The 16,910-nt window shown below is 39.5% G+C and overlaps 1 protein-coding gene across 6 annotated transcripts in view; it reads right to left on the bottom strand.

The window, feature by feature from the left end:
- Window positions 1-16,910, bottom strand: part of LOC102290878 (BTG3 associated nuclear protein) — a 36,935-nt gene continuing 20,025 nt past the window's right edge. For all 6 annotated transcript variants that reach the window (XM_042229029.1, XM_014340540.2, XM_042229030.1 and 3 more), the window contains 2 exons: window positions 4,978-5,118; window positions 1-1,045 (listed from right to left, as the gene is read on the bottom strand). In XM_042229029.1, coding sequence (XP_042084963.1) covers window positions 929-1,045; window positions 4,978-5,118 — 258 coding nt within the window. In that variant the 3' untranslated portion in view covers window positions 1-928. The remainder of the gene's footprint in view (window positions 1,046-4,977; window positions 5,119-16,910) is intronic.

Raw genomic sequence — 16,910 nt, 5'->3', positions numbered from 1 at the left:
TTTAATGGCAACCACAAACATGTTTTATTCACATGAATGGATGTCACAGAGACAAAACTGGGGGATATAAACAACTTCAGGGTTTCCCTGGCTGTCTATAAGCAACTTGTACTGTCTACCATTGACCCGGTCTCTTCCATTTCACGGCCTTCTACCTCTGGAATTAAATCTCCCCCAATATTTCAACATGTTACAATTAGATAAACCAAAAACAAACAAAGCTGTGTGGCTGAAGCAACATTAAAACAAGTTGAACAAAATAAAGTGTCTCACAGCCAGGAGAGATAATATGGACCAGATCCAGGTGAGTGTTGGGAAATCAAATCAATTAGGACAAAGAGCAGCTGTCCACAGCAAATTCTACTTTCTCCTTCAGATCATTGTGACAAGAAGGGACGAAAAAAGGAGTGCAGTGCTGGTTGTTTTGAGGAATTTTCAGGGATTTTTGCAAACCCTCTGCGGAATCTCAGGGTTAGTCAAACAGCTGAAGTCCAAATAACCCACTATTTTCCAAAGCTGATGTAAACAAGTACTGGTGCTGATGAAGTGGCAGGGTGATGGTGTCCAGGAGCAGCACCCTCCTTGAAGAGACAATAATCCCGCTGTGTATTCTTCGGCCTGTCAGGTCATTATAGTGATGAAACCACCAGAAGGGGCCACAGTTGATTTTGAAGCATCTTGGTCTTTTCACAATCTCTGAGCATTTCCACATTGCGACATCTGGCTAACAATGAATTAAGCAGTTTGCAAGGGGAAAACAGAAAAAAGGCTCCTCTTTGTTTTATCCATGACCTTCAATATTTGTTAAAAGACTATCTAACTTGAGCGCTTGTCAGACTGTATGCATTTGTTGACCCCCGATCTTCCATAGACTCTTCAGGTCCTGCTGTAGGGAAAGATTCTAATCTTTGTCAAACCAGATGGACTCTCAAGTGGCCACAGATGTCACAATCTGGACGATCTCGCCATTGTCTCCATGGATAGCACCCTGGATGGCCTCTTTCACTTCCATGTCTGCCTGCAGGGCTGGTGCCAGCTCAGCAGCCTGAGATAAAGAAAAGAGAAGAGATGAAATAGGTGACAAGAAAGGTGAAAATACAATAAACGTTCAGTACTTTTACTGAATGTTCACCAGGTAAGGGGGACTGAGGACCAGTCTTAAACCAGTCTTAAGTCCTCTGAAGAGCGGAGTATATCAAAGGGTTATTTCAGATGATTTGGGAGGCTCCAGAGAGTATTTTAACTGTTTATTTTTTCCTGTCAGACAGTCTTTTCTCTTGTGTAACTGTAGCTATTGTGTTGCTCTCATAAAAACCACCAAAATCCGTTCACAAAAACAATTTTACGTGACAGAACGTTGCAGCTGATCATCAGCTGCTGTGACTTTAATGTTTAAACACAAACATTTGGATCATAACTAACATGTTAAAAGATCAAAAGACATGCAATAACACAAACTAACCAACTGAAACATAGTTGACTAAAAAGTACGCTGATCTCAAAGGAATATGTTTCCCCTCAGTTGAGGCTGGGACTTTCTTTGTCAAAAGTTTACGCCTTACTGTGGGAGTGGATCAAGTCTCCACTCATTGCTGCATCACATCCACCCTCTGTCTCACCACTTCCCTGCCTTTCTTAATCCATTCCTACCAAATGAAGGTACAAGAAGCCAAAAGTTAAATCTTTTTTGGTTTCTTATATAATGAATCTCGCCCTCAATTTGGCTTCTTTGTTGGAATTAGCCCTTGAAATCGGATCACTTTGCCAGTAGGGGTACAAGCAGTTAGAAGCTGGGATTATAGGCACTTTTAGGTTAACACAAAGTAGTTATCCATTTTTGACATGGCAAGTGGAAAAAGTGCTGGCTTGTAAAGCTGCCAGGAGGTCCAGTTGTAGGGAAGCTAGACAAAATGATGTTGGTAAGCAGCTATACTCTTTAAACCTCATATATAAACATCCCAAAATGTGACGAACATTCATTTTCACGATATGGGAGCATTTTCTCTACGTACTAGTCAAATATAGTCACACAATATCATTGCCTCGCTACAAAAGTCAAGTGAGATTGAGACAAAAAGCTGTCTGCATTTCATAAAGCCCATCCTAAAATCCCAAATGTGTAAATGGAAGTGGTCAGAACCCAACTTCCAGGGAGTGATCTTAAATTAGCAGGACCACAAAGGCACACAAGGAGACAACTCTGGGGGAAAAAAAAAATAGGGTGAATTTACATCTTTTAATGGCTGGAGTCCCAAAACTTTGCGGTCACACCTTGTAAAGGCCTAATGACACCTATCACAAATGATGAAGACTTTCCTGTGGACTAATCAATGTGACTAAGCTATATCCTGATTCCATTTTATTGTGTAAGACAACCACAGTGAATAACAACACACAGAAGGAGCAGAGGAATGACAAGATAGATTACAGAAGAAATATATAAGAGAAGGAGGGAGAGGTTATGAGGAGATTGACAAGTGGAGAAAAACAAGAGGCTAGCCATTTGGATTTAAATGCTTCCCTGACTGTCTCTATAGTCGATGTCAGATGTATCGAGTTATTGTGTGTCTAAAAGCCCTGTAAAAGATGAGGTTCATGACTCAGTTCTGGACGATGACCATGAGGAGTGACTCATTTGTTCCTCAAACACACATCCAAGGTTCCCTCAAACACACCTGCAGCGTTTAATTCTCTCTCCAGCCCAACGTGCTGTCACAAGACAACAGCATTGACTGTAGCACAGCTGTACCATAGCAGCACACACAACACAAACATGAGACACAGCGGCAGTAAAAATGGCAAGTTCAACACCTTTGATTCCAAGTTTGCTTGTTTTGTTTTTTAAATGAGAACTGAAAGACTCTTAAGCTATCATAGGACAGACCTAGCTCTACCCTTGCAAATAACAAATGGAAGAACGAAAATATGTAACATGTGTACTAAAACCAGGCTGCCGGTGCTTTGCAGTCTCAGCTTTAAACTGTGTCACAGTTTAGCCAGAAGTTAGAACTGCTATGCATTCTTTAGATAAAAAATATATCGCCTTGCATTGCGCACCACTTCATATGTCTAATGGAAACTATTAAATAAGAAAAAGAAGAAAATGCAGAGAAAACTAAATGCAAAATCTGGAGTAATTTTCCAGCATGTTGCATGAATGCTTCCACATGTGTGTAAACAGATGAGAGCCAGTGTCTTGACTTAGCAGACTGCAGAAAAGCAGGAAAAGAAATAACCTTTCTATGAACTCTGAAGAGAAAGTTAACAACGTTTAAACTAGGACATCAAAACAATACAGCCTACATGTCCTTTGTTTTATTAGGTCCTTTCGGGTAAAGTTTCTCATTTAAACCTGGAAAAATATCAATGTTAGCATACAGATGTGTTTTAAAACATCTTAGAATGGGAGCTTAAAGTCTACTCGGTTAGTAAACACACCGCTGTTTATGAGCAGTTTCAGTCTGTTGTTGAGCATGTCCACATGCTCTTGGTGAACCCCAGCTCTACTCAACATCAACATCACACTTGTGACTGATCAGACTTCTGTCAACTTTGTTGATATCTGTCAAGATCTGTGTACAATCCAACATTAGGAAAAAAAATGAGCTCATTTTAGATGTAAAGGTTCATTCAAACAAATCACTTGTGTAAACAAACAGCTTGAATTCTCACTGCGCACAGAAATATAAAGTACAGATTCTGAAATACAGTACATTGAGTGGCAAAAACTTTGTGGGCTCAGTACACAAATAAATTGTATAACAAGGCCATCAGTATGTGTATAATCCACACCCAAAAAATGTAATCAGTATAAAATGCTCTAACTACTTTCGTGTTCACATGGGCAAGGAACAGATTACTGAGACAACTGTGGACAGCAATTCCTTACTCAAAAGGCAAAATCTTTTTTTTTTTTCCTTTCAAATCCACTGCTGTATGGCTGGTCAGCACATTTGCTCTGCATTTCTTACAGGGAGATGAATAAGCCTGTCCTGATTCATATCAGGACAGGACTGGAACCAGAAGTAGGCTGAAATTCCGCCTATTTACATTATCACACCACAAAAACCTGACTCGTAGCACACGCGTCAAGGAAAAAAGTAGGAAAAAAAGGACTAAATATTCATCATATCTGAGGAAAAGAAAAGATGACAGAACAAAGGAGACGTGCATTTTTTGAAGGGTTAAAGTGACCACTTCAAAGACTACAAAGGCAAGTGTCTGCACAACATCCTGATTCCACATGTGGCTGTTGCTCAGCAAGCTCACTCATTGAAGGATTTTAGAAATATCTACTAATTACTACTTTCTCCCATCTTGTAACATTCCACCTCAACTTGATTATGTTTAATTACTGTTTGTCCAAACACCTGTCATAATGACAGAAAGCAGAATGTATGCCATTTAAGCGATGGTATAAGAAAAGGAGAAAAGCAGATTTGGTGTACCTACAAGTACTTTAGCTAAATTTTTGAAGCAATATTTGAACAGCATAATGAAAATATACAGTACATTTACTGCCTCTTCATGAATGCAGTTCAATAAATACATTTAAAGGTAGAAGACTGTACATTTCCTTTTCGAGCAATAACTGCAAGCTCCAAGATGCATCCTAGCTTGAGAAAATGAAACCAGCCCCATTTGGATTTATATACATTCTTGATTCTTGAGGTAATTTGGCATCTTAATGTTTGTTTGTTTTGTTTACTGAGTCTGACTGGCATCGTTTTAACAGAAAACAGATTATATTTACAGTTTATTTACAAACTAGACAAAAGTGATCAACATCAAAACAGACATGACATGTTTTCTTACAGTATTCTGAAATGCAACATTTATTGTGGAATAACTAAAAGCAAGCAATAAAATTGCAAGATTACTACTGGGGGATCTGTTCCATGAGGCTACTCAGTTACACTCAATGTGCTCTTTGCGGAGTTTTGCTTTTTTTGGAGGGTGTGTGTGTTTGTGTTTTACCTGTACAGCAGCCGTGTGATCTGCAACAGGAGCTAGTTGAACATACTGCACTTGGATGTCAGGTGGGAGTGGGGAGCCCTCCACTGCTGTGGCTCCTCCATCAGCTGAAGCAACAGCTATCAACTGAGCTCCACGAAGCACCTAGAGCAGAAAAAGAGTGGCGAGGAAAGCGGAAAGGTCAAACACAACTGGGATTTTTAGTCCTTTCTCTGATTTTTCATGAATCAGTTAGAAAAACTGAGCTGAATAAAACATATTCAATACGTTTCCCCACTGCCAAGTGTAAAAATCCATCATAAGAAAACTCATTATTTTACAGCAAACGCAATAAGAAACAACCACAGGAATATTTTATTGATGTCCTATCTGATGTTTTTTATGTCTTTAATGATTACAGTCATCACTGAGTACAAGCATGATGACACACAAATGCAGCAAGAAACTTGGCAACTGGGAACGAGTCATGCGGTGGCATAAATAAACATTTCATCCCCACTGTTCTCACTTCTCCACATCCCACTCTTGGATCATACATCACATCTAAGAGAAACTTTATGATCCAGTCATTTCAATTAAGTTCTGTTTTCCTGGGTTCTATAATGTGTTATGCTCACCAGCAATGTTTTTCATTTGGGTTCAAATTTAGAAAAAGAAAGGAAACTGTTGGAGAATGGTTAGTGAGACATCGCAAGGGGATCCTAATCTCCCACGGCGCTGAAAGTCAGCCAGACAACATTAGAGATCTGCGGTTTTGATGCTCTAATTACAGAGCAGTGCAGTGCAGCTGGAGTGTTGTTGAGTAGAGCTTTAGTTCGTTGAGGTGGTTCCTATAGATAGACTGCAACCACCAACAGAGAGGATTGCATTGCATGTATACACTTGCAGAGCACTGCTGTTAATTTGGACAACAAAACTTTCATGTGACAACAGACATACAAATTAACATACAATCATCCTGTCAACACAAGCATACAAAAAGAGAGATGGAGGGAAATATTCACTAAGCTTTGTGCTTGTGCATGGTTTGAAGAAATGCATTTCAACATGACCTGACAGCAGGATCTTATTGATATTTTTTTTCCTTATTTCAGTGATGCCTGGAAAGCTTTTAGTTATGAGAGCTCTGTACTTCGGTCCTATTCAAGGTGCCCTTATTGCTGAGATAATCTTGCATATGCTTAACAGACACACACACACACACACACACAACATCACACAACACACACACACACACACACACACACACACACACACACACACCAACACACAACACACACACACACACAAAAATAGGGCCAAAAATGCAAGCTGGCAAAAAAAAGAAAAAAAGAAAAGGAAGGGGAAAAAAAACTCATTACAGATGATGTTTGCTGCCCTGTAACATCCCACACTGCTTCCCAACCCCCCAGCCCAGCCATTACTTTAAAGTTCTGAGCTTGTGATGTGCCCCAAAGGTTCAGTTAACCACCCCAGTACCCTCCGCCAAGAAGTTCTGCCAATCTGACCACAAAATGTGCTGCTTCATCACCACAGTATGTTAGGCCAAGCCAGCCCGATGGAAGCTATTAGTGTAAGAAATCAGTCTGACTCACTCATGAGATAATTAGGACGCTTCAAGGACAGGAGTGGATCGAGGCTAAGTGGGCTGACCTAGTATAATCTAGTCATCTGTTAGATCTGGGTCAAAGGAATCACACTGAGTGAGAACCTATAAAACACTGAAATATTTAGAGCCTTAGCCTGGAGTTTTGGTGTAAAGACGACTCATTCGTTTAAAAAAAATGGATTTCATGTTCATACTCAACATGTTAAGATATTACACTTTTATATCTTTACTATAAATCTGAAACTGAGGCCAGCAGCCAGCCAACTTAGCATTAAGACTAAAAAATCCTGATAGAGCTAGTCGTCTTCTTCCAATCTTCAAACTCAGTTTAAATTAAAGCTCCCTGCCTTCTGTCTCCAGTTATATGTTTATTTAGCATACAGAAACGGTGTATAATGCTAACAATTCTGGGAAACATTTCCATTTCCTTCTGTGTCAAACGACGTTTACATTCTTGAAACAGCCATCATATTTTAGAAACTATATGCTAAAAGTGTTCAGACAGACAGCTCGGTGAGAAACTAAGAGGAAAGAGCCACCTGCTTAATGGTTTCGTTATGGCAGACATCCATTGCATCTCTACAGTCTCTACTCTTCTATTAGGGATCAAAACTGGCTTCTTTCAAGCGCTTGTCTGTCTGAAATCGTACATTGAGTATGTGTGCCTGTGTGCATAAACTCAAGCATGATCATACGTCAGTACTTACTGTATCTAAGTGTACAATTACCGGGGTTTAAGGGATGCTATGGTTGACACATGAGATTGTAAACACTTGTCTCACTCAATTAACGTCTGAACCTCCATTTGAGAGCAGTTTGCATTCTCAGCTGTGAGGAGCAGCCCACAGACTCACAAAAGCATTTACAAAGTTGGAACAGTGTGTGAGATCTCTGCAGCGATTACACACGAACTTCTCGGGTCCATATCCTGTCCCACGACTTTCTTTGTCAGAACAACTCGTCTCCAGTATTTGAGGATAATACTGTCATGCTTGGCTCTAAAGTATAAAGTCAGTCTAAAACAGCAAGACGAAATGCTCTCGCTCATAACAACTAAATCTAATCAGGGGATAAATTGTGGTTTTCTTTATCTTTCTCCCCCATTAGCATAAATTATCGTTTTGTTGTCTATAATTACCTCAAGGTTGGAAGTTTATATAAAGCACTATAAAGCAATTCTTTGAGTACTGATGATAATTACCACTCATTCAGCTAATAGAACATAATCATCATTAGGCTGGTTGGCAATGATGCAAAAACAAAGATCACTTTAATATATCAAGAAAAGTTTTCACGAGGTAAAAAGTTATGATTTTTGTAAATTAGGCTGAATCAACAAATAGACTGTAAGTAGAAACAAATTATACATTATACAAGGTGAGAAGTGTTTGTACTTGGAACACACGAGTCTCCTGACACTGAAAAAATTTACTTGGCCTGATTGCATAATAACATCGGTTTTCAACTAAGATTTGGAAGAAGTCACTTAAAACGTTGCCCAACATATTAGATTTGATCTAGGGGGCTTAATTTGTCAGACATAGGGGCCACCAGTGGATCTTAAGAGAATAAGTTACTGTTGACCTCAAGGTTTTGGGGATTTGAAGTCTTAAATAATCAGTTTGAATGGCCGGCCACCTTCATGACCAAGTGCCAAAGAGAAGAGCAGCCAGGGAGCATTAAAAGCTATGGTACTGCCCCACAGTACTGGAGAGAAGAGCAATTCTCTGTAGGCTTTGTTAGCTATCACGGTCTTGAGAGAAAAAGGGAAGAAAAGAATAAATCTTTTGCTGATGCTGTAATGCTTTCAGTAATGGATCCAGGACGCTAAAGAAATACAGCAATGGGAGAGGAAAGACAAGTGAACAACAACAGCAGCCTGATGCAGAAAACATTCGCAACTCCAACAGCGAAGGAAAATAACGAAAAGGATAAGCAAAGTTCTTTACCAAGTCTTCATTTACTTGCTTTAATTCAATTTAAATTTTTTCTGCATTCACTTCATATGAAAGTAGTTACACTTGATTTACACAAAGGTAATGGGTGTTAAGAAAAAAAGACAACACCTCTGAATACCCATCCTCATCCTCAGTCACCATCCAAGAGTAATGCAACAGTGAGACAACCAGCATTCACAAGGCATGAGCCAGATGCAAGCTGGCATTAATTCCCAGTCTTTCAGGAGGTCTCACTTAAACTCAGCTGTGGATCGGGTGATGCTATGAGTCACCCTGTTAGCGTGCGTGTGTGTCTAAGTTTCTAAAGATTGTGCTTCCCTTGCTAAAATTACACTGGGAATCAAATATAGCGGCATAGAAACATACCCTCTATTTATCAGGAAACAAAATTCATACCGACTATATTGTAGCAAAAGAGACCAATAAAAATCTGGTTCCTATCACTCCCGTAGGAATACCGCCTCTTCTTTCAGATCTGGAGAAAAAAAAAACTAAACCAAAACAGGGAAATGAAAAAAGAAACATTTGGACTTTGGAGTGCCTGGAACTTCCTCTCTCCTTAATAGCCGTCAACAACATCTGCAACAGCCATTCCTGAACAGATGTCCAAGTAGAAACACTAGCTCCGGGTGGGTAGGTGCGGTCAAAGTGGAGGAGTGGGGGGCAGGGGGAGGGAGTAAGGCCTGGGTTCAACTTGGCCATAAAGATGGCCATAGACACAGAAGTGCTCTAAGTGATTGTTTTGTGTGAACTGGGGAAATGATCACACCGACTGTAAAATGTCTCACTGCAGTCATTACCGCTTTGTTACATATGCCTTTTATTTTACTGCTGAGTCTTACGCTGGCTATTCTGATTTCAGCTGGACCTCAGATTGTAATGTGACTCAATGAAGTCAAAACACTGAAATTAAAAACTATGGTATTGATTTTTCCCCTCTATGTTTTGAGAATTACTCCACTTATTTGTTGATGCATCTTTACCATATATTTCTGACAGATATATCTCCTAGCTAAATATACTTCTTTGAAACTTGTTATGCATGCTATACATGAACTTGTGACCTGAACCAAAGCTTCCCATTTCCACCCACACCATCAAAGTGTTTCTACACTAGAGCTCAACACCTGCAAAGAATCAAGCCCTCCCTTGCATCCTTTGCTTCACAACTCCCACCAGCAGACTGGGAGTCGGATTCAGGCAGGGCTCAGAAAAGTTTTATGATAAAACCAACTTCACTTGAGTTCTGATCCAGAGCAGAAAATCAAAAGGGAACTGATGACAAAAATAACAGCTGTAATTAAGAATAGGGCCCCTTAAACACGAAAGAGAAGTACATTTCATTGACGGTTTTCACTGTTCTCTAGCGTAAATCCAAACTTGGCTTGCCTAATTGACCACGCCATTTTTATAGCGTCAGTAAATTTCATGATTTAAAAGGATGCCGTTATCATGTTTCCAATTATTCTGTTTAACTCAATGGAGCCAGGGAAGATGATAAATACAGGTTGTAAAATTCAATGAAGAAAATACTGCACTGTCCAAACTACCCATCGCAACAAGATCCTTTATCTAGTTAGATTTGCAAACACGCATTATTGAGGCCAAGACGCTTCTTCAATCAAATGTAATTTTCCTCAGTTGTCTAAAGCAATGCATCTTATGTTTGTTTTCAATTGTGCCACTGTCCTTTTAATACATAAATACAAAAAAAAGAAAATTGCAGTGAAAATTAGATCTCACGTACTGACATGTCCAAATTACCTCTGGCTGACCCTTTAGGCTTCCAAAGCACTTCCATAACAGAAAACCTTAAATGCACTCGGCGCCTTTGACACACACCAGCCAAGAATCCAACAAATTCAAATCTCAGATTTGTTGCGAAAGACATCTGTCATCTTTCATCAGCATGTAGCTTATTGGGAGTCTTTAACTCACTGATGCATCACATCAACTATGAATCTATCAGAATTACTTTTACTGCTTCCTGTAGATTTTCCAGTTTCAGTGAAATAAAGCTTGGGTACTTCTACCTCATCCTTTCTCTGGAGTTTTTATTTATCCAACACACACAGATTAACAGAAAGCATTTAAACTAGTAACCCCATTTTGGAGGTTAATTTTAAATCAGGGAAGTTGTTTTGCTAAAATTGCCATTCTTTACTGTAGCAACAGTAAAATCAGGGTCTGCTGTAAATATGTCAAGAGTAATTCGAACGACTGTTGAACGTTAGTCTCAAAATTATGACTCATGTGTGATAAATTCACTAATTAAGAAATTTACATGACAACGGTGCTTCATGGACTTGGTTACAGAGGTTGCAGCATTGAATGATGATGATGGAGCCATCTATGCCTGACACTGGTAAGGCAGATATGCACCAGGCCCCTGTGCTGAGGGTGACTCATACTGAAATGCATCTAAGACATCTGGTCTCTCTTACTCACACAGCCAGCGACCCAGACTTTGCCCACACAGACGAAAGAAAACACCACTGGGGGTATCCTCCTCTGAACAACTCTGAAAAGCTCACTTACAAATACCCCCTCCCACACACACACACACACACACACACACACACACACACACACACACACACACAACTAGGATTCCCCGATCTGTGTCCCTTTATCTCTGCCCCATGATGCCACAAGACATGAAGCAGACCACTTCTTTGAAACGTGATCCACCACTAGTCTTCCAAATCCTTGAAGGCTTACGTACAATCCACTTATACTAAACCCTGGTCATAAAACATTTTGTTTGTATCTTTTAATTGTTATCCTGGCCCAACATTGTCAATCACAGGAATTTCAACATCCCCTTAAATACCAGAAACCACATTTCGGAAAACAACTTGGGCCATGAGCCAGCAGTCTGATTCCATCACACCCTGATTCTGTGAGGTTAAGCCTACTTATTGTTCAAACATTTGCCTTTTGTGTAGAAAGGAACAAAAACACATTGTCCTCACACAGCAGACCTGCAACAACCCTAACCAACAACAGGCAACAAAAGTGCTTACAATATCATAAGTTCACAAAGCTCGAGTCAAACACAGTAATCCCCATTTCCTCTTAAACTCTACTTTCACTGTCTTCCTGTACTCTTCCTTTCCTTTCCTTTATCCCTATCTTGTCCAGTAACAATGTGTGCTTCCCTCACCATCACCATAAAACTATTTGTATCTGCTCTATGTTTGAATGTCCTGGCAGAAAAGACTGGAGGGACCAGTGCAGAGCTGGACTCAGTTCTATGACCCAGTTCTCATACCGGCCATGAACATTGTTATTTGGGATGTTTCAACAGATGCACCAAAACATGCGATGACAGAAAAGGATGGCAAATTTTCAACTGAGGGAAAATGAGGTGGGGTGAGAGAACAACATGTTTAAAACCCCAGATGGGAGGTAATCAGGTCCATCATCGATAAATGATGCAGGCAGATGATGGGATCAGTAAATTTCGTAAAGCTTTATAGTAGTCTCTTGAGATGTGCTGCATTTACAGACTGACATAGCTTAGGTTTAAAGCCATCTGACTGGAAGAGTCCTCTAATAACCCGAACTGCATGTTTTAATATGAGATTCTTTGTGTTTGCGATTCACGTTCAGTGGAATCAGGCAATGTTTGGAGCTGATTCGCTTCATGCTCTATTTATTGACATTATTTCAAACATACGAAAATTAAAAATAAAAACAATGAAATCTCTTCTATAAAGTATCCACTTGACTGAAGTCCAAATGTGTCAAAGTGTATCAGTTGGACATACACAGAATCCACAATGGATTTAAAGACAAAAACAAAACAACCCCCACCCACACAAAGCAATGCATACAGTCTTACTAGGAGTAAAGTAGGTTGTTAACTGTGAAGTTTGTACCGTTGGCTAAACTGCCAAAACAAAATAACTGAGCAGGAAGAGCCTTGGTCATGAAGACCCACCTGCCGCTCTAGCAGAACCTCAAGAATTCTAATTTAAAGATGGCAGCTCTCCATCATTCAGGCCTTTATGGCGAGATGGCAAGAGTCAATCTTGCCCGCAGACCGCTTCGACTTTGCTCAACATAAATGAAAGACTGCAGAGCTTTCAGAAAAAGATTTGCAAGCAAGATGTGACGAGCATTCGTCTGCTTCCAAAAACCAGTTTAGCTGAAGTTTACTGACTTGTCTATTCAGAGATATAGATTACATGCAGTGAAGATTTGAGCACATCAAATAACATTAGATCAAATAAAAGTTTAATAAAGTAAAATAGAAGTATTTTTGGCCAGTATTGCTAAGAATGTTTTGCATTTGAATATCAGCTCAAAAGCACAAAAGATGCAGTTATTACAGTTTTGCAGTTTTGCATCCAAGAAAAAAATAACACCTGCACGTAGAACTGTCAGCAGCCATTGTGAGCATACTGTATTTGCCTGAGCCAGGCAACAGTCCAGCAGAGGGCACAATCTCCACCTGTGTTTTTAACCAGTTATACCTGGTACATTGCATTTGTATTACAGAGTATGCTTTTGTTCACCAGCTCAGCTGGTGTCTGTTTTTAAATCATCAGCATTACAAAACATGTCTTTCAGGCATTTTTTTTTTTTAATGCCTTTCCCTCCCCATATTTTCTCTTTTCTCCTGTTCTCATCAGTCACTCCTTTCATCTTCTAATCCTCCATTTGGTCTGCATCAGTGCAGGATAAGATCACAGCAGAGATACAGAAGGGCATAAGATAAGAGGCTATGGCAGACAGGCAGTGCAGTAAAAGGCTAGTTATTTTATAGCTTCATGGTCTGCCTTCTCTTCCGTCCGCATGAGAGGGTTTTATGAGCAATTTGGGAACTTTGGATCGCTCTAAACCAGTTTTGCTCAGACTTTCAGCTGGCACAGTGGCACCAAGTTCATGGCTGAGTTGGCATAGACTCCCATGGTAGAAGTAACAAAAACATCTGCATCCATAATGCACAAATGTATACTATAGTGTAGATGAAAAAAAAAACCAAAAAAACCCCTCTACAGTCATCTGTACTACACAATGGCTCAATCACACTAGCATGCAAAAAATGGGACGCGCCTCACTGTGACTAAATTGGTGGTTGTCCAGTGATAGCATTGAATTTTTTCATATTCAGTGCCCAACTTGAAGTAGCTGCAGTGACCAAGTGATTGCTCAAGGGGCTGATCGTGCAGCACTCAACTTGTGGCTGCATGTGATCCAAATGGTCTGACTTATACTGACAGCAGTCACTCTCGGACGACCTAGCAAAGGTTTCCAAATAACTCCCCTTACTGTATTTGGGTTATATTCCTATATAGAAGTTAAAATCCATATGTTAGCAGTTAAATTGCTGTCCTGCAATAACCATGAAAGAGGAATTTCTGTTTCAAATCTATGAAGTACATGCTGGGCTCTGAATATAAGTAGTTAGTGTGAATTTCCGAGTATGCATATGGCAGCAGATTTATCAAAGTTAATCACTCAGTCGATCAGGTTGTAACTGCCAACTTCACCCCATTCAGTTTCAAACTGAAAGCAGACCGTCTCTGTGTTATTGATATTTTATTGCTGTCTTAACACACTAAAGTCCCTTTGGCAACTGACTGCAATTGGTTGCACACCTGGTTCGAAGCATTTCAAGCACCATTTCAAAGGTAACAAGATCAGAAAATCATTGCACACAGTAACAATCATTTTGGTCATGCAGTTGTCTCCTGGACTGTTTTCCCTAATGTGGCTGTAGCATTAGACAAACGTGCAAAACTAAGATGTGTGCCGCACATTTCTCTTCTCACTGCATGGACATAGTCTCTAGTAGCAATACAAAGGATGATAGATGGACAGACGGTAGACTGCCAGCAAAGCATGTTCTGTATAGGTATATACTGCAAATGTATTAATAATCCAACAAAACTTAGCCTTACTTAAAGGAGAAAGGACACTCTTTTGAGGATGCCACATTTTAGATAGAGTAGACAGATGTTTTTAGAGACTAGTAAAGGAGGCCATCTATATCCACTGTGAATTACCATTTTTAAACATAGGTGGTGGCTTATGGCACCAGCTATCAGCCGTGTTGGGGCAATGTTTCATAGAAGTTTCACCTCTCAGCCCCAGCGACAGGAGTAACCCACAACTTGACTCATGTGATGACTCAGATCTATAGGTGTTTAGCAACTCTAAGGAACACCTTGATTGAGACAGCCCCAGTAGGGGTTTAGTACCCGGGACTCTCCACCATTGTTCTAAAACCAAAGAATCCAAAACTAGAATATCAATATGTTTCTGTGAACAGGCAGTATTGTCTGTTTAGAACATAAAAGGTAGATTTGAACTCACAAAACATGCTATTTAGTAAAAACGTGTTAATATGAGAGTTTAAAAAAAGATCGATTTGGCAAAAACTCCAAAATTAACCTGTCCACTATCTTTAACAGTCCCTGGTAAAGAGACAAGGATATAAATCAACAGAAGAAGTTATTTAACGTCTTTCATGATAAAGCTTGTAAAGCCAGATTTAGACTCATCATCCCAATGAAAGATGACATCGTAATTTGAAACTTTAGGAGTGATTATTCAGACTATACAGACTGTGACCAGATATGACTCATATAAAGTCTACTCGCATAACAGACTGATGAGACAGAATAATGCAAGCCAGACCACCTTACAAAAAGGAAATAAACATGGATTAGAAGTCCCCAAAAGAGCTATATAGTTATTTAGAAAAAGAAAAAAAAATCAGTGCTGAGCTGAAAATTTGACTTTATTTTGATGTGGGTATCAGGTCCAAATATAGCTCAAATAGTACCACAGAGTGTAAATATCTAACAGAAAATGGATGTGGCAGGTAGCTTTTAAAAGACAACCATAGCCACAACTACACTACATAAGTGTAGTGAAAGTTAAATAAAGAAGAAGTGGTCCCAGAGTGAGATAAAAAGATGGCTTTTCTGTGATGAATTGCGTAGGCTAGGTTACACCAACATAGCCTCAGCACTAGTCTGCCAGATTACAAAAACACTGACATCATTCATAGTCCATTTGATGTAAGGCTCTCTGTAAACAGACAAATTACACATTTAAGAAAATACACATCAGGATCAAGTGTGATCTTTACTGTGTGTCTGAGGTTCTTAACAAATGACGTTCCAAGACACACTGCAGCAATCATAATATAGCTATAATCTGTCATTTTCCTGAGTAAGTGCTATTACTACTAACATACTTGTGGAAGCACCGTTTCTTTTAAATGGCTCAGTGATTTAACTGCATGCTATCAAGATTTAAGAGTTGACCCAAGATTTGCTCTCCCTCCAGTACATGAGAATATGAGAATTTGTAATTGAAGAGATACTGCCATTGTCGCATGTAACTGGATGTGTGTGAACAACTCGACCTACAACATGAGGTCTAGCAGAGTAAGTCACTTGGTGTTTGTTTTGGAACAATTCTGATATCTTTTTACAAACCCAACAAAAATATGAGCTTTAAAAAAGGGAGTGATAAGAAAAAAAATAAAGGAGCTTTTCATTGGAATAGACTCTCAGATACCCCCTGAGGAATACAGAGCTTTTAGTTCCTCTATCTTGGGATGCAACACACATGAAAATCCCCCACAAAAAATACAGTTTCAAAAGTTACATTTTTTTTTAATCTATGCCATGCAAATCATGGTGTAAACCACAAAGAAGAGCTAACCCCAATGGCAATCTGCAAGAGTAGTTCATGCACTCTTTGAACTCATATGAATAACTGCTGGAAATGTGTGTAATGGGACAAAATCTAAACCACACTCTAGCCAAAACTCCTTCTAAGATCTTAGAGAGAGACGGAGAGGAATGCTGCTGTCAGGCTCACCAAACAGGTCATCTGAGGACATGAACACGCATGTGTGAAGAGAAGGAGCATATGGATGTGTGCTGACTACCTTAATCAATTGACAACACGCACCAAGCTTAACAGTCAATAAAGGAATACAAACAACAATAACAACAACAAAAATCTGATATAAAGCAGATGCATTCATGCAACCCAAATGTATGCACATGCAGAGTAAATGGCATCTTGAACCTATGAGGGAACTGAGTGATGGGATCATAATCAGACTATAAAATGAAGAACTGACCAGCTGGAAACAAGTGGTTTCAGCTGCTGGCTGTGGTGTAACTCCTTCTTTGCTCCAGATTTTGAAATATTATATATTGATGAGTGTATCTGTTTAAAAGTAAAGTGTTGGGGTGCCTAAAAACATAGTACTATTGTAATTGCTTACTGCTTACCATATTGGAAAAAGCAATTACCATACTGACTGCATAGATGGGTTGTTACATTACATTCTTTACCCTGGTTACTGGCATAATGTGTACAGAGAAAGCCTT

This window comes from Haplochromis burtoni, unplaced genomic scaffold (genome assembly GCF_018398535.1).
Source record: "Haplochromis burtoni strain Fernald_Lab_line unplaced genomic scaffold, NCSU_Asbu1 Contig_375, whole genome shotgun sequence".
Taxonomy (NCBI): domain Eukaryota; kingdom Metazoa; phylum Chordata; class Actinopteri; order Cichliformes; family Cichlidae; genus Haplochromis; species Haplochromis burtoni.
The sequence above is the reverse complement of the archived record's forward strand: the minus strand, read 5'-3'. Positions and strand labels throughout refer to the sequence as shown.